The sequence below is a fragment of the Phaseolus vulgaris genome, chromosome 2, assembly GCF_000499845.2.
Source record: "Phaseolus vulgaris cultivar G19833 chromosome 2, P. vulgaris v2.0, whole genome shotgun sequence".
Classification (NCBI taxonomy): domain Eukaryota; kingdom Viridiplantae; phylum Streptophyta; class Magnoliopsida; order Fabales; family Fabaceae; genus Phaseolus; species Phaseolus vulgaris.
In genome coordinates, this window is record NC_023758.2 from 13,744,793 (window position 1) to 13,764,137 (window position 19,345).

Genomic DNA, 19,345 nt, shown 5'->3' on the forward strand with positions numbered 1-19,345 from the left:
TCTGATTACATTATTATTATTATTATTTATGGAGAAGTTTAATCATGCATACTTATGATGCTTGAAAACAAGTGTGACCATAATTATTATTATTAATATTATAGAAATGTGATTTGACTCATGCACCCATGATCTCATTTTTGTTGGTAAGGCTTAAAAACTTAACAATTGCATGAGTCTTAGAAAAACCTATTGTTATCTTCAGAACCGAATGTTATTAACTCATACACTCACATAAATGGTGGCTTTGAATAAAAGAAATGTTATGAGAAACAATTGGGTAAAGAATTGAAAGAAGTATTTGAATCACCTTGGTTACATTTTTTAATACTATGCTTCAATTTGCTACCAACCTTTTTTGAACTTGGCTTGTTGGCTTCAATTATTCAAACTGCTAGAAGTTTTCCAAACAAAACAAATACAAATTTGACTTTATCACCTTTTGATCTAACTACTATTCTTTGACCATTGAGAGAGAGAGAGGTAGAGAGAATTTAGTTTGACATTTCATTAAATGTATTTAATGTGATTCGATTTTTTTTCTTTAAATTTAGTATAACATTTAAATTAATATTTTGTGATTCCATTTAGATATTTTTTTTTTATTATAAAAATGTTAAACGTTTTTAAAATAAAATTTATAATTTTTTGAAATGATTAAACATCTTATAATAAAATATTATTGAATAAAAATACATACTATGAATTATTTTTTAATTATTTTTGTGTGATTGTTATCATATTCTTAATTTTAAGTCTTTTTATATTTATAAAGATAATATATAATCTTATAGTTAAAAATAATTATACAAATAAAATAACTATAAAGATATTAATTTTTTAATAATAACTTTTTGAAACATGTTTGATTGACTAATAGCGTAGAACTTTATCCAATAACAAGATATCTATTAAACTCAGATTAAAATATATTTTTTAAGAAGTTGTAAAGAACCGTTCATTCTAATTTATACTATTCGGTACATAATGTATTATAAGAACTATATACACTATTATACATGTATAGAATATATATTATAAAACATTAAACTTAAATTTTTCAAAGGAATATTTACAAATAAACTATTCTTAAGCATAGTTCCTCTCTATTATTTTTGTATAAAATATTATAATAATTCATATATATATATATATATATATATATATATATATAAAGAATGAAAAAATTAAAAAATATATAATATAACATAATATTATAACATTTATATCAAGCATATCATACTATTAAGATAGGACACATAATACAAATTACAACTAAATTGTTTTCAAGTAAATGTACACGAATTTTCAATCACATAAAATAATGTAATTTATTATACTTAACATATTTTTAGAATATTCATATTAAACATATCTCATTGGAATAAAACATGACTCATCATAAACACAATTGATAAAAATCAATCTAATTTTCTTATGTAAGGGTAGTTATTTTAATCTACTATTGAGAGCGGTGATACATATAACATTTTTTTTATCTTCTCACCACTTAGATACATAAACATAATTTTATGTAAGTGATTAGATAATCAATAAAGCATAAGATATTCATTACTTAGTGAGTTTTGTACTTAATACTATCTTTAGAGCCTAAAATCATTCCATGTATTCTTAGCACACGCTCATGATGAGACCACGAGGGGTAATATAGCCTTATGAAGGCAACATATCATACAAACATCACAATATATATCATCACCACACATCAATACATTATCAAACATGCATCTTTTTACATTAATCATATATTTGTAAACATATACAATTAATCTAACATATAAATCATCAACAACATCATCATCACCACCTAAGTGTTTCTTGAGCTAGTTCATTTCTCTTGAGAAATCTTGCTTCCTACACTACAACAATTATTGCTTTAGGCAACAGCATAAAATCGTGGTCTAAAGCATTAAAACCGTGGCCTAAACTTTAGGCAACGGTTTTTTAGCCGTGGTCCAAGTGAGCGTGGCTGTTGGTAATAGGCCACGGTTTTTATAAAGGCAACATTTTTAAAATCGTTGCCTAAAATCTTTATAACAGCCACAATTTTAAAAGCGTTGCTTAAAGTATTGACAAAAACAATAATACATTTTTTTTTTAATTTGGAAAGAATTACTCATATAAAAGTTCAGGATAGAAATAATAAGTATTGAAAGATAATGTATATTGAAATAGAAGCAGCCTAAGAAAAAATCTCATATTTCAATAGATGTCTTCAAACTACATAATCAAAAAATTTGTCTTATCAAGTCTTCAAAATTAAAACTACAAACTTAGTTAAAAAAAACATAATATATTGTTTCTTTACTACATATCAATAAGTTCATTCTTCTTCAAAATTGCCTTCATAGTCTTCATTGTCCTCAAGCTGCAAAAAAAATACATAAATATATACGGATTAAATCTAATTCAAACAAAATAAATATGACAACTACCAAAATATAATTTTATAAATAATCAATAACATGTTTTAATTAAATCCATTAAACTTTGATGTAACAATAACATGTATATGTTTACAAGATTTACAAGATAACATCAAGAGTACCACATACTCCAATCCATATCAAGTAAAAGAGACAAAAAAGAACTTACTTTAAAACAAATTTTGATGATCAAACTTAAGATGAGATATATTTTCATGGTGCAATCATAGAAGACATCTCAATACATTTTCATACTTGAAAAAGATTGCAAGAAATTTACAGATTTCTTTCTCTCCTTTTAACCACACATTATCTAAGCATAAAAAAACATATATAATTTGGGCCATAAAAAATTCAAGAAAATAAATTATTAAAAATGCTAATTTTATACTTTTGATTTTCTTCAAACAAAATCTGAAGGAGATATGAAAAAAATCATTCTTTATATTTAGCATAAATTTCACTATAAATATAAAAATAGGTATTTTTAATAGATTAATATTTTTTATTTATATTTATTGAAGAATTTTTTTTTTAAAGATAACCTTAAATTTGTTGTACAACTTATTTGAATTTATTTTTTAGAGATTAATTTTATTTGCAATAACATTTTGTGGTACAATTTTATTTGAATTATATTTTTTTTACTAAGACTAGATTACTGGAAAGGGTAGAGCACAAATTTATGATTGGAGTTTTGATTTCAGAAACTACCTAAGTTATTATAACATAAAAGGAATATAAAAGTTCAGCATCAATTCATGATAGAGTTCAATTTGATAGAAAATTTGTAACTGAATTATTATTCTGATAAGTCGGCTACAAGTGGAAGGTTGTCTTTATAAATAGATAGACCTTGGGGGGCAAGGATACAGATAACAATACTACAAAAAAGGAAAATCCTATACATTTATCTATCGTTCCACACCTCTAGTTCAATTGAGTTGTGCCTTTAGCACCTTATTAATAACTGGAAAGAAAATAAAAAGCCTACCATCTAGCTTGCTAACTGGGATTTAGATGGTAAAATGGTCAGAATTATAGAAAAAGCACTAATAATAACTAATGGTCATTCTTGGATCTCTTGGTGACACCCTACACAGACTTAGAAGAACTATAAACTGAACATTTTAAAATTATCAACAACTTCTCAAATTAGACTCGAAATTCTAATACATAGTAACAGACAAGTATATGAGTTTCTTTTGTTGTAGTAAAATATCGCCTATCAGTCATCACCCAAAGCATTGAGCAGTGTAGTGAACTATATACAAAACTAGCTCAAATGAAAATCATTAAAGCAAAAAAGAAGTAAAATACCGCATCACTTTCTCTCTAACTTTTCCTGTGTTGTCCCAGATTTTCTTGGCAAAAAATCAGCATCTTCATCTAACTCATCAAGATTATAAATTGGCCTACGATCTGATCTAACACGAAGCCTCTCCACCAAGCTACTCATGTTCTGTCAAAATGATAGAAATCCTGAAGAAAACAAAAAGAAAGAATTATGAGTATATTCCAAACAAAAAATGAAAGTAGACAAATCAAATGGGACATGAGATGTTTGAATAAAAATAATTCCTTTTCTTCAAGTTCTTGTATTTTTAGAGGACAGGACAACTTGAATGTTTTATTATGCTCTATCAACACATTGAAAAGATTAAACAATATATCTTTGTGGAAGTAGATCAACATTTCCATTGGCAGATAAGGGTTTCCAAGTGCATGTTCAAGTACCTATTACTTATTGGGTTGTAATCGAAAAATAGGTTTATAATCAGGAACCAAAGGGATCAAAATCCCCTAAGCCTCAAGTTGAAGGATAAAAGTTTTATCCTTTAATATAATTTCTTATCAAAAGGATGATTTACCCAGATAAGGCCAACAAAGTTGTTGCTTGAAATATATACATAAGACAAATAAATGTACATGTTTGCAAAGGCCATAAATGCTGCATCATGACAAATATATTTGGGATAAAATTTAAAAGGAATTACCTAAAGCTTGCAGAAATAAAAATATTTTACCCCTTATACAATAAGTGGATTGGAATTTGTTTAAATTAGTGGAAACTTAGATTATTGGTTTCTGTTTCCAGGAGATGAACACATTATTTTGCACGAGTAGTCCCAGAAAGCTCCAAAACCCATCGAAAGGAAAGAGAGGGACTTAGGTTGGTTCTTGTTTCAAAAGTAAGCCCCGTCATAGTTCAAGGCACTCCCCGTCATAGTGAGTCTACATATGAAGTTTGTTTAAACCAAAAACAGCACAGAACATTGCAAATACAACTTAAAAACTGTACAAACAAGAAAACATCGCACTAAAAATGTGCGCAAAATTCCGCACACAGTCCACCACTGAAACGAACAAATTAAAGGAGAAGAATGACGAACCCTAAAACAAAATGCAAGCTAAACAAATCACTAACCTTTAGAGTTTCACCGCAAACGACGAACCCTCTACCTCCTCACCACGAAGAACTTCGTTTGGCTCCAGTGTTCACCGATTTCAATGGAACCCTCTACCTCCTCACCACGAAGAAGAACTTCGTTTGCCTCTAGTGGTCACCGATTTCACCGTCCAACTCGCACCAAATTGCAATGCTCACCTGCTGCGTAGTATGTTTATCAATAGTTCACCGATTCAAACATACATGGAGAACATGCGATACTTACAAACTAGGGTTTCCAACTCACACCACCTGAACTTCGGGTTGGAAAGAAGAAAGCGCGCGAGAAGATTTGCGTAGAAGAAGGCGAGAGGATTTGGGGAGAAGATGGCGCGATGGGATTTTGGGAGAAGAAGCGAAGAACGCGCGAGAGGGAGATTGTGTTTTCTGTGATGAGTTTTTCACGAGAGGGAAAAAGAAAACCTTTTCCCACATTTTATTTCATTTTTTTTAAGTTTTTTCTTAAACCTAAAAGGCCACACAGTTTTACATTTTTTAACCGTGGCTTAAATGTGAACAGGTTAAAAACCGTGGCTTCTTATAATTTTTAAGCCACATTTGTAAAAGTGTTGCCTTTGCTGTGTTTAGGCAACACTTTTGTACCTGTGGCGTATTTTGGCGTTGCCTAAATTAAAAAATGTTGTAGTGCTACAACTAAGAAAACTTATTCGCTTGAGCGGTCTCACATCGCTTGGGCAAGATAACTATAGAAAACATAATTGGTTTTCTCTCTCCCTCACTCCAATGTTCACTCCACACTTGAGTGTCCATTGCTTAAGGGTCTCTTCACAATGCTTGAGCAATGTACCTATTGTGTCATATGCAACAAGTTCCATTCTTGTGTAAATGAACTTCATGTGAAAGTTATGTATCTACTATACGACTTCTATATTGTTTTTTCCCTGATATAGAAATCGTACACCTAAAGCACAACTTTTGTTCTATGATCTTGTGCACATGATACATGTCTTACCTACTATGAGAATTAAAAAAGAAAATTTTCCATTTCATAAATTAACAAAACAAATTGCACCATTTATGTCAAACAAACCTCTTTTGTGGACCGTAGTTTTGGTACCTTCTTTATTAAACTTGTATTTAGGCTATTTAATTCTCTCAATCCATTCATATTACAAAAAAGCACATGCAATAAACATCTTCATCATAATAATGCTTTAAATATTTAATTTTAACAACCTGTCTTTACAATATACAGAGAATGCGTGAATTTGAAATTTTAATATATTCCTATTCCTCCAAGATTTAGATGAAGTTTCTTAAATAACTTTTCTAATTAAAATTTAAGTTTAATTTCATATATTTAAACCAAAAAATGTTATCATTAAAAATCATTATATGTGGTCCTAACATTGTGTTTAGGTCCATTTTGAAACAATATTAAAAAAAAAATAAGAAACTGAAAATATGAATTCCAAACATAAAATTTTATAATAATATAGGACAAAATAAGATGTACTATATGTTCCTCCATTCATAAACTATCATATATATACAAGTAAAAAATTATATATTTTTATGATAATTATTTAAATTTCATTCTAAAATCAAACTCTTTAATATTAACCAACACTGTTTTGTCCCCTCCACGATCCTTCTAAGCCAGAATAAGGGAAAATGAAGAATTGGAAAAACAACCATTGACTTTAACAATAGTTTATGCAATAAGTTGTTATATGCTTTTAACCATATCATTCGGGTCACAAAAATACAAGCAACACCAACACCTGTTTTTTATTGTTTTCTTTTGTACCAGTGAGACCATGTGTATGAGAATCTATGTTCAACATCATTCAAATTCAGATAAGGATTTTCCAACATTGTGATACATTCTTTCTCCCTAACACTTTTTACTTAACTTATTTTCCAAATATAACAACTTTCACATAATTTACTATTATTTTGAATGGCTAAATGCTTTCATTACAAAAATGACATGTTATGGGAAAATATGGGTATTTAACTATGCTTGTATTGAGTTGGATGATCATGTAATTGAATAAAATTAAGGGAAACACTCTGGAGCTTGGCAAAAAACAACTATCTTTCAAAGTTCTGCTTGCAAGGGTGTTTGAAGTGATTTTTTTTTATTAACTTGGCTTGGTCTTATGGAGGATCTAGAGCCACCTCATGTGTGCTTAATTTTGTTTATTATTGAACTTTACTATATTTGTGTGTGAGCATTTGGCCATTAAATTACTGAACATGTTTTCTTTCTTTTCCCCACTTCCTTTTATTTGGTGCAGGCATTTTGTCCCCAATTCAACTATTGGCGCTCCAGTTATTGAAAGTTTTAGAAAGCACACAAAGTAACAGTCTTCCTTTTTCACTGATATAGACTATTTTATTTTATTTTATTTTATTTTTTGCTTATTTACATTATGGGCTTCTGGTTTTACATTCATTTAGAGACATAAAAAAATATGTCCTTATACTTCCTTTGGTTTGTCTTCCTCTTATGCAGTTTTGTTCAACCTACCTTTATATAATATTTTATTGTCTACCTTCTTAAAAGTGGTTCTTGTGGACAAATGACTGGAAGAACTTATCCAAAGAATTAAGTCACATGGTATGGGGCTCGGGCCCCCATTGAAGAGGTATTTCCTTTGGTAAATATTTCCCTTATATGGTTCTCACATGGTCATACCTGTATATATGGATTTCGTTATCATCTTTTCTCTTTTGTGAATATTGTGATTGTGTGCATAAAATAGAGATCATATACAATATCTTTGACCTTAAGTTCTTAGTCTCTAGAGGGTGTTTTTTCTTGTGTATATAATCTTTGTTTTTTTTCACAAGTGGAAGCTAAAAGTCATGTGGAAATGGTTCGTGTGATGACTGTAGACATGAATTTGGAGGACAAAAGTTTATGCTAGAGTCTAGAGATGATGGATAAAGTATTACCCCTCTTTCTTATGTTATGTGATGACTTTTTTACAATGTCAGAAGTAATAATTTGTCTCTAAGGACAAATATCAAATTCACAAGGAACAAATGAATTATCAAGTATAAGATTCACAAAATAGAAAACAAAATAATTAAGTTTGTTGGAAGTTTCTTGTTTATGATTTCAAGAATTGTAAAGAAAGCAAGTTAAAGAGTTTGTTGGTTCAATTGGAAAAATTGGGATTGGGTTCATCCTTCTTACTCTTGTGTATTTTGAAAAGCATATATTCTATCATTTGCTTGATGTTGATGTTCATATAAAATTCATTTATATTGATTCCTCGCATATAAATTTATTAAGAGAGTCTTCTAAATATCGATTCTTTGCATATTTATAAAAACTCTTCAACATTAGGATTAAATGTTGATAGCAATTAACATTTCAAATTTGTTCCTACCATTCAAATATGTTAAGCATTATCATTTGGATCAGAAACTTAGAGATACTTTTCAATCAAATCTAAGGATCTAAATCATGATACACAAGCATTACAACTAAAATGACAATATCAATCATCAATCAATAACAAAATATTATATTAAAATATCACCTCAATACATAAGATTTAGTCACTCATGTTGGCCATTACAAGCATGGAAAGCAAGAAAAGAAGATCCAGGATGTTCCTCGTTGACGGTTGCCTCCTTTAGGGTTTTTTAACATCTAATATTCTCTCAATTGATGTTTAGGGTTGTCCATCACGCCTCATATTTAACCTAGTTGGGCTTGGGCTAAGTGACTTCTTGCCTGAGCGTTATTGGGCTCGCCTGGACGAGTTAGACGAAAACAAGCCCAACGTCTTTAGAATGATCTCACTTGGGGGTAACTAAGCTCGTTTGGGAGAGATCCTCTAGAAGCTTCTTGCTTAGGCGAGTTTGGGTGAGTGTTTGGAGCATTTCAACTTTCTCTTTTTATCTTTTATATTATCTTTTATATTATCTTTTTGCCCTTTCATCTCCATTTTTTCCTAAAATCCTGAAATTAACACAAATTTGAGAATAAATTGTTCTTATTCGTATTATATCACAAAATATGTATAATAATTTAAATTCATAAATTAGGGGTTATATTATAGTTATTTTATCAATTAATATTCATAAGTGTTTGTATTGAAATATGACACTTATCAACCCCCCAACTTAGAATCTTGCTTGACCTCATGCAAAGTAAATGAATATAACCAAATCATATTTGAATTTAAATATCAGAACAACTTTATTTATTAAACAACATATGAGATTAGAAACTTATGTTGTTTCCAAATTCAAATATAACAAAATATAGATATAATCAACTTCCAGGATTCAACTAAAACAATAAAATGTCAATTCATCAAAGAATTTCTTCTCATATGCTCACATGTAAGTGTTTGTATATATTTTTACTGAATCATAACAGATCATAGTTGCTTTTCATTTCATCTTCATATCAAATACATATTAGAAGCATGAATATAATTAGGCTGAGCTTCCAAAAAGTATTGGTTTTTCAAATAACAAAACGCACATTTTAAAGAAGAAAAACATACCTACTATCCAGTTATAATACATATGTGTTATTTAATCACTATTTTCTTTTGACTTCACATTTCTCCTCATTTTCTTTCTACTTATTCATGATTTCAACATGAACTTTTCAACACATTTTTTTTCATCAATAGGAATAGATTCTTCCTATTCTAACTATTTGAACTTTCAACAATTAGAACCAACCATTCCCTTACACACACACACACACACACACACACACACACACACACACACACACACACACATATATATATATATATATATATATATCATTTATGTTCTCCTTTCTTAAACATGTTAATGGGTAGGAAAATACATCATTAAGGTTTAGGGTGCAATAATAACAAAACAAGTTGGCTCAAAGGAGAAAATTGGGATTGAGGTTCATCCTTCTCACTCTTTTGTATTTTGAAAAGCATAGTAATATTATATCATTTGATTGATGTTGATGCCCATATAGCAATTAGTATTTCAAATTTATTCATAGCATTCAAATATGTTAAGCATTATCATTTGGGTCATAAATTTGGAGATACTCTTCAGTCAAATCTAAGGATCTAAATCATGATAAACAAGCATTACAACTAAAATGACAATACCAATCATCAATAAAGAACATAATATTATATTTAAATATCACCTCAATACATAAAAGTTTGAACAAATTACTCTCAATCCCAAAGGGTAGAATTAGCCACTCATGTTGGCCATTACAAGCATGAAAAACAAGAAAAGAAGATTTAGGATGTTCCTCCTTGACAGTTGCCCCTTTAGGGTTTTCTAACACCTTTTATTCTTCCAATTGATGTATAAGGTTGTGTCTCATGCCTCATATTTAACCTAGTTGGGTTTGATATAAGTGACTTCTCGTCTGGGCATGTGGTGGTGTCTAAACCAAGTACGTATGCTTAGGAAGAAGTATCCATTGCTTAACATTGAGGTATGTCAGCCTATTCTTTTGACTAACTTCTTTTATTTCTATTTAGATTCATATTTTCTTCATGTTTTTAAACATATTAAATAATTGAGATTTTTTGCTTACTTGATTCTTGAACATGTTAAATATTTCGAATTTTAATTTTTTAAAGAGTACATTTAAGTATCAAATTTTTGTGTTCCTCTATGTAAATTACACTATGGGCATTACTATATCCTTTTGTTAATCTTTTCATACTTATTTATCTCTCTCATCTGTACATTCAAAGTTTTGCAGAGATCCATCCAGACTTTGTATATTTAAAGTTTAGACACCACCACACTCCTAGTGGTATTATAAGACTGGAAACTACAGAGATTCACAACATTGCCACAAAAAGCTTTGGTTCAAACTAGCTGCAAGAGGGTGCCAAAGTAAACACAAACAACATAACCAAAATTGATGCATATTTCAAAAATTTAAAGCAAATCGAAATCTCATTCCATAAAAGCAAACAATAACTTAAAGCAGATTGAAAAGAAAATGAATATCAAAAGAAGTATTACAATTAAAGCAAGAACATACCTCTTTCGATCAATCAAATAAAATGCCACAACGAATTATAAATTAGGATTGCAAGATTGAAACCATAGACATCAAATGCTGCAATGTAAAGGAGTTGAAGATGAAAGCCTTAGAAATCGAATTGGACAACGTGAACGAGTCGAACAACGACAATATGAACGAGCAAAAGAGCGAAACCCTTGAAATGGAACATAAACAAAATCCTTGAAGACTGAAATGTGTAGCGTGAATGAGTAGAAGATGAAATGGAAATAAAGAAAATAGAAAAACGGAAATCAACTTATCCATTTAGAGCAAAGAATGAAACCCTTGAAATGGAACATGAGCAAATAGCAAAAGAATGTGTATTTGGAGTAGAAAATAAAAGATGGTAATCTGAAGAGTGAAGAGAGAAGAAGGTATATTCAATGGGAACTTGTTTTTATCTTCCACACGTTTTTATTAAAGTTCTAAAATTTGAATCATCCATGGTAATTGTTGCATCTTATGGTGAACTATTTAGCGTGTTTTCTTGTATAACATGTGGTCAAATTTTGTGTTGCATATATTTTGTGAGTAGTAGTATTTTTTTAGCTTTCTCCTGAAAATTCATTTCAAATGCTCAAAACGACACACTATGAGATGTACCTACAAGATGCAATGTTCTATTAAGAGTCAAAATTAAGAATTATGAATTAAAATGATATGATAAGATGTTTTCTCACTCTTATTCCACTATTAAATTTATTTAATCTACACCATAAAAACTCAAATATTTTGAGAAGAATCTAATGTGTTGTTAGAGTGTGGCAAGTAAAGGAAAGGTAGCTAGTACAACTTTTCCAACAAAAAAAGTGTGGCGACAGAGGGAATGAAACTCTTCAATAAAACAAATACACAAATTAGAGTTGAAAATCTATGATGGAGGAAAACGAGTTATACTTAATAATTAAGAATGACCAAGGTGTGATAAAGTTCTCATCATGACATTTAACGAATGATTTAAACCTTTCTTAATAGTGTCATTAGCAAAAAAAAACAAAAATATCAACCAATTCTTTATTTTGAACTCCACTACAAAATTAAAATAATTTAAGAACTCATCAACCATTGATTACAACTTCCATAAATATGAATCTGATAGTTAGTAAGTTTGTCAATATAACACTAATTATTCCTATTAACATCATGTCAAGGATGATTGACTTTAATTATTACAATCTCCTTTTTTATAATTGAATTGAATTATGATCAAGCTATATAGTAATTTTTGTACATGAAGTTGTAAAGTTCATATGTGGACTTCAACTAAAATAATTTTTTTTTCAAAATTTTCACAAAATTATATTTTCTTTTGGTTTAAAACAATAAATTTGTATCCCACAAATTTATTTAATATTTTTAAACAACTCAATGAATCATCTTTTAAAACAATTAAATATTTATAATTTATGTTATCACAAATTTTTAACACATTTTAAAAAAAATATCATTTTGATCTTATTAAACAACCCTACCCCTAAAATCCTAAAACATATCATCCTCAATCCAAAACATAAACCCTAACTCAAATCCTAAATCTAAACCATAAACCATGCACATAGACATAAACTAAAATCCTAAACCTAAACCCTACGCCTTCCATAAATATTAAACCCAAATCCTAAACCTAAATCTTTAACCTTATACTTGCATGTCATTTTTACAATATTTTCATTTTTGAATGGACATTTTTTTTATTAATTATTAACACACTTAGACCAATAAAAAAATTAATTTATGTCACCACAATTTTTTAATTTTTTAAACAAAAAAATATAATTTGTAGAAATAAAATAAAATTAAACAAGGTGTCATATCATAAATGTCTTGAGTGTAATTTGTTTACACAAAATTTAGCATACCCTATAACGACTTCAATTCAAATATAACAAAAAAAAAATTAACATTATGGATTAATGGTCAGTGAACACGACTTCTTTCAAATTTTCAAAACGAAAGTTGTGTGAATTGCACTTTTTAGGTGAAATTGTGTCTCTGAGACTTTTTTTTCACAATAAAACACGACTTTATCTCTTTTTATAATAATTTTTAAATCTCCAATTCTCGTAATATCTAATATAAATGACACCATTTACGTAAATTTTTTTTCAAAAAGTAATACATTGACGTTCTTTAAAAAAATGACTTTCCTAACCTATTTTAATAATATATATATATATATATATATATATATATATATATATATATATATATATTAGGATTTTATGTTAAAATTATGAGACTATTTAAAGATAGGCAACTTCTTCCTGCACCTCTACAAATTTTTTCCTGCACCATCACTTTCAAAAAACACTGTTTTGCCTCCTTTAAAAATGACTTCTTTCCTAAACATGTTTTATGAATTCCGATTTTATAAATCTGAAGAAAAAAAATGTGTTCCAAACAGATATTCTAAAATGAGATTTTGTCTTTTGAATTTTTTATTTCAGAAATATCCTTTTTTATTGAACCATTATTCCGAAAACAGTAAAGGGTTATTTCGGTATTTTTGAAGAATGTAGGGGTTCAGGAAGAAAAGTGTATTGCAGGAAGAAACACCCTTAAACATAGATAGAAATGGGCTTGTAAGCCCAAAATAATGGGCTGAGCAAGGCCAGAATTGGAGAAGCTAGCAAAACCCTCATTCTTCATTTCTATCCTGTGCCTGGTTTTCGTCTCTGTATGTTGTTGTTTTGTCGCACACATTCTCGCCTCGCTCACTCTGTTCTCTGTTTGCAAACTTCGGCTGCACACAGGTTGCATTCATCTCGAAATGCCGTTTTAACTTCCATTTTTTCCATTTCTCCGTTTTGGTTTTCGATCTGAAACTCATTGTTTCGGTGCTTGCAGCTTCCGTTGCCTGACGGAAATGGCGACCGATGGCGGGAAGAGCTTCGCGCGCAGGGACCGTCTGCGCGAGATCGAGGTGAAAGTTCAGAAATGGTGGGAAGAGAAAGAGGTCTTCAGAGCCGAACCGGGCGAGGTAAACCCTAAGCCGGGCGAGAAATTCTTCGGCAACTTCCCCTTCCCTTACATGAACGGTTACCTTCACCTTGGCCACGCCTTCTCCCTCTCCAAACTCGAATTCGCCGCCGCCTTCCACCGCCTCCGTGGTGCCAACGTCCTCCTTCCCTTCGCCTTCCACTGCACCGGCATGCCCATCAAAGCCTCCGCTGACAAACTCGCTCGTGAGATCCGCAATTTCGGTGACCCGCCGGTCTTCCCCACCCTAATCGAAGAAGAACAACAGCAACAAGAAGATGAACCTTCTGGAGATGGTGCTCCACCTGATAAATTCAAAGGGAAAAAGTCAAAAGCTGCTGCGAAGTCAACGGGTCAGGTTTACCAGTGGGAGATTATGCGGAGTGTAGGGATCTCCGATGCTGAGATATCCAAATTTCAGGATCCTTATAAGTGGCTTTCTTACTTTCCACCTTTGGCTGTTGAAGACCTTAAGGCTTTTGGATTAGGTTGTGATTGGAGAAGGTCGTTTATTACTACCGATGTAAACCCTTATTATGATTCCTTTGTGAGGTGGCAGATGAGGAAGTTGAAGTCCATGGGAAAGGTTGTGAAGGATGTGAGGTACACTATTTTTTCTCCATTGGATGGTCAACCTTGTGCAGATCATGATAGAGCTAGCGGTGAGGGAGTTCAGCCTCAAGAGTACACTGTTCTCAAGATGGAATTGGTTTCTCCTTTCCCCGAAAAATTCAAGGTGTTGGAGGGAAAGAAGGTGTTTCTTGCTGCTGCAACTTTGAGACCTGAGACTATGTATGGTCAAACCAATGCTTGGGTGTTACCGGATGGGAAGTATGGGGCTTTTGAAATCAATGATAGTGAAGTATTTGTTCTTGCTCATAGGGCAGCGCTCAACCTTGCCTACCAGAACCACTCGCCGGTTCCGGGTAAACCGTCTTGCTTGCTTGAGCTCACTGGTCGTGACTTAATTGGACTTCCGCTGAAGTCTCCACTTTCCTTTAATGAGGTTATTTATGCGCTTCCCATGTTGTCAATTTTGATGGATAAGGGTACTGGAATTGTGACCAGTGTGCCCAGTGATGCTCCTGATGACTACATGGCTTTGCATGATTTAAAAGCAAAGCCTGCGTTCAGAGAGAAGTACGGAGTTAAGGATGAGTGGGTGATGCCTTTTGAGATTGTACCCATCGTTGAGATTCCACAGTTTGGAAACAAATGTGCAGAAACTATTTGCTTGCAGATGAAAATCAAAAGCCAGAATGATAAGGAAAAGCTTGCAGAAGCCAAGAAGCAAACTTACTTGAAAGGGTTCACTGAAGGGACGATGATTGTTGGGGAATTTGCCGGGAGAAAAGTTCAGGAAGCTAAACCCTTGATTAGGACCAAGCTTTTGGAAACAGGTCAGCATTTACTTTCTATTATTTTTTTAATATTGTGTAATATTGTTGTTCTTGTATAATATTGTGTGTTGACATGCTAAATTTTTTTGGCTCCACCTTCCAGGTCAGGCTATTGTCTATAGTGAACCAGAGAAACGGGTGATGTCAAGATCTGGTGATGAATGTGTTGTAGCCCTTACAGATCAGTGGTACCTTACATACGGAGAATCAGAATGGAAGAAGTTAGCAGAGGAGTGCCTCGCAAATATGAGCCTCTATTCTGATGAGACACGACATGGGTTTGAGCACACTTTAGGCTGGTTGAACCAGTGGGCCTGTTCACGATCGTTTGGTCTTGGGACACGCATCCCTTGGGATGAACAGTTCTTAGTTGAGTCTTTATCAGATTCCACCATTTACATGGCTTATTACACTATTGCTCACTATTTGCAGAATGGTGACATGTATGGATCCAGCGAGTCTATCATTAAACCCCAACAACTTACTGATGATGTATGGGATTATATTTTCTGTGATGGACCATATCCCAAGTTAACCGATATTTCATCATCTCTTTTGAACAAAATGAAGCGGGAGTTTGAGTATTGGTATCCATTTGATCTTCGAGTTTCTGGTAAGGACCTCATCCAGAATCATCTTACCTTCTCCATTTACAACCATACAGCAATTATGGCCAAGCATCACTGGCCTCGCGGGTTTAGATGCAATGGACACATTATGCTCAATTCAGAGAAAATGTCAAAGTCCACAGGAAATTTCAGGACATTGCGTGAGGCAATTGAAGAATTTTCTGCTGATGCTACACGGTTCTCTTTGGCCGATGCTGGTGATGGTGTTGATGATGCAAATTTTGTCTTTGAGACTGCAAATGCTGCAATTCTACGGCTCACCAAAGAGATTGCATGGTATGAAGATAATCTGGCAGCAGAATCTTCCATGAAAACTGGTCCCCCATCTACTTATTCTGATCGTGTATTTGCCAATGAGATTAACATTGCTATCAAGACAACTGAGCAAAATTACTCCAATTATATGTTTCGAGAAGCTCTCAAGACTGGCTTTTATGATCTTCAGGCCGCTAGAGATGAGTATAGGTTCTCGTGTGGGGTCGGGGGTTACAATCGTGACTTGGTGTGGCGCTTTATGGATGTGCAGACACGTCTTTTAGCACCCATCTGTCCGCATTATGCAGAATTTATTTGGAGAGAGCTTTTGAAGAAGGATGGTTTTGTGGTGAATGCTGGCTTGCCGACAGCTGATACTCCTGATCTCACACTGAAGAGTGCTAATAAATATCTGCAGGACTCGATTGTTATGATGAGGAAGTTGCTTCAGAAGCAACTTTCGGGCTCAAAGAAGGGTAATAAGAAAGGTCCTCCGGTTGCATCACTGACAGAAAACAAGGTGACAGGCTTGGTATATGTAAATGAACAGTTTGATGGTTGGAAAGCTGAGTGCCTGAGTATTCTTCAGAACAAATTTAATAGAGATACTCGAACTTTTGCACCAGATTCAGAAATATCGGAGGCTTTACAACAAAGTTCTGTAGGTCAATCTTCTAATTTTAAACAAATCCAAAAGCTTTGTATGCCTTTCTTGAGGTTTAAGAAAGAGGAAGCAATTTCTATTGGGGCACAAGCCCTGGATTTGAGATTGCCATTTGGTGAAATTGAGGTTCTTAAGGAAAACTTGGACTTGATCAAGAGACAGATAGGTCTGGAAGATGTGGAAATTTTATCTGCTGCAGATGCGGATTCCTTGGCCAAAGCGGGAAAATTTTCTACTTTACTAAATCAAAATCCTCCATCCCCTGGAAGTCCAACTGCCATCTTTTTAACTCAGTAGCTACTGGGTGAGTTTCTAGAAATTTTCCCTTAAACCAATTTCATAGTTTTCTCTTTGTCTCTGTAATCTAAACACGAACGTAATTTATTTTTAATTGGAAAATTTAACGTTTCAAGTTATTAAAGTTTGAGTTAGAATTTAATATTCTTTCTATTAAAAAGTATTCTTAAGTATAGTTGGTAGAGAATATTTGTTAGTAACTTGGAATGTTAGCATTCTCGTTATATCTGAAAATATAATTGCTTCACTGATATTGCATTAGTTTCCTGCTTTAGAAATTTTAGTCAAAGTGTTATTATTATTGTCAGGGTTGGGTGCAAGCGTGCTCATTGATGTTATTGTCATTTGTAGGTTGCGATAGTATTCAACTCCACCGAGGAACATGTAGTATGATAACCTGATCTAAATTCTGCTTTGATGGTGGTTGGGGAGCTTGAACCTTTTTTTGTGGATAACAAGATTTTGTTGAAATTGCCGATGTAGAATTCAGTTTTGCTCGTCCTCCTATCCTGGGCCCTCAAAGATATATCTTCTCAGCTTTTAATTCCATTACACACCTCCTTCATTGTTTGCTCTACATCTTTTTGGCCAAGTTGTCAGCTTTCTGATTATTGAGAAAACTACATTTTGTACCATAATCTTCTTATGGTGATGGTTTATTTTATTTGATAATAGCATTAAATCATGCTAAAATGTTTTGATCAAATTATAATCGTTGCTGGATTTCGAAGTTTATTCACAACATTTTACTCTTGAGCTTCAACATAGTTGAAAGTGGCGGACTTAGATTAATTGCTAAAATGCCTTTTTATTTTTAATTTATTTTGATAGTGGATCTATAATAGATTCCAAAACTTGTAAATGATACATAATAATTAAGATTTTCTTATTCAAATTTTGTATTTTGTAGAGAACAGGAAATCAAAGTAATGCATACTCTTGCTAAATCATATTCTATTATTGATTGAAATTTAATTAAAAATTATAGATTTAGGTGAGACTCGTTAAATTTAAATGGGTTGGCATGCTTAGTTTGGGTCTTATTTTTTTATTGCAATATTATCTTATAATTCATTCTCGTTACTGAAGTGTTAAATTTAACATAAGTATTTGTTATGGATTATCTAATCTGTAATTTATAAGGGTCTTCCTTTTTACTACGAAAAGGTTAATTTGGGATTAATGTTTTACATTCTGAATTATAGGCTAAGATTGTTGGGATATCGGAAGAATTAGACAGTTTAGTTCAAATTCTCCTGTTAGAGCAGCTGGAAGAATGGAGCAAAAATGTGGATCAAACAAAACATTTTCTGTTACTTAAAACAAATATATAATTAATATACTTTTGTTGAGATCATATGATGAATTCGTCATTACCGGAAGGATTGAAACAATTTTTTAAGAAAATAAGTGTAAGTTATATGAGAAATCACAAAATTAATAAATAATAGAATAATATAGGGTTTAAAATAGGATAGGGTTCCTTAAGATTCTAAAACAAAAACAATACTCATTTCTTGTCAACCAAGCCTCAACTAATGGTATCTTAAAATCAACTCTTTACTTAAAAACGCTAATAAATAACAGGATTCAAAATAAGAATAAGAATTTTACAAAAGATCAAAATGCGAAATAAATGATTGAAAACTAAATGTAAAATATAACAATTTATCGGAGATAAAAAAAACATGTAAGCCGTACTTAATCACTAATATGTCATTTAATAAATATATTATCGATGTCAGATAATACAAATTAAAATAAATAAACTTTATAAGATCCAAAATATTTTTTTTAGAATCATATGAAAATATAGAAATGTCCAAGAAATCATAAAGTTATTTAAGTAAATATTCTCTTTTATTTAAATATAAGGATTAAAATACATGGTCTATGCAATTAGAATTTAGGACAAAGATTACATATCTGTGGAAAAGTTTTGTTACTAGTTATGTTTCAGATTTTTTTATTTTTTTTTATCAGGAACGATTAAGATTGTAGACATAATAAAGCTGAAAAAATTACACAAATGGTGTAATTTCATACCAATTTTACAAGAATTGATAATTTCAGAAAATATTTCAAATTTGAAAAATTTGTGTTTAAAGAAACATGACTTCATATGTTTTCAATAGAAGATTTCAACTTGATTAAAATAGATATACCGAAGTTGTTATTATATCGTACAATTTTGGTTGAAAAA

General features: G+C 31.5%; 1 protein-coding gene across 1 annotated transcript; it reads left to right on the forward strand.

Annotated features, from left to right (window-relative positions):
* The first annotated feature begins 13,534 nt into the window (after positions 1-13,534).
* Positions 13,535-17,848, forward strand: LOC137810752 (leucine--tRNA ligase, cytoplasmic). Its single transcript, XM_068612171.1, has 4 exons — positions 13,535-13,671; positions 13,766-15,297; positions 15,401-17,149; positions 17,494-17,848. Exons 1-3 carry the CDS (start codon positions 13,598-13,600, stop codon positions 17,140-17,142), a joined length of 3,348 nt encoding a protein of 1,115 aa, XP_068468272.1. The 5' UTR covers positions 13,535-13,597; the 3' UTR covers positions 17,143-17,149; positions 17,494-17,848.
* The last annotated feature ends 1,497 nt before the right edge of the window (positions 17,849-19,345 follow it).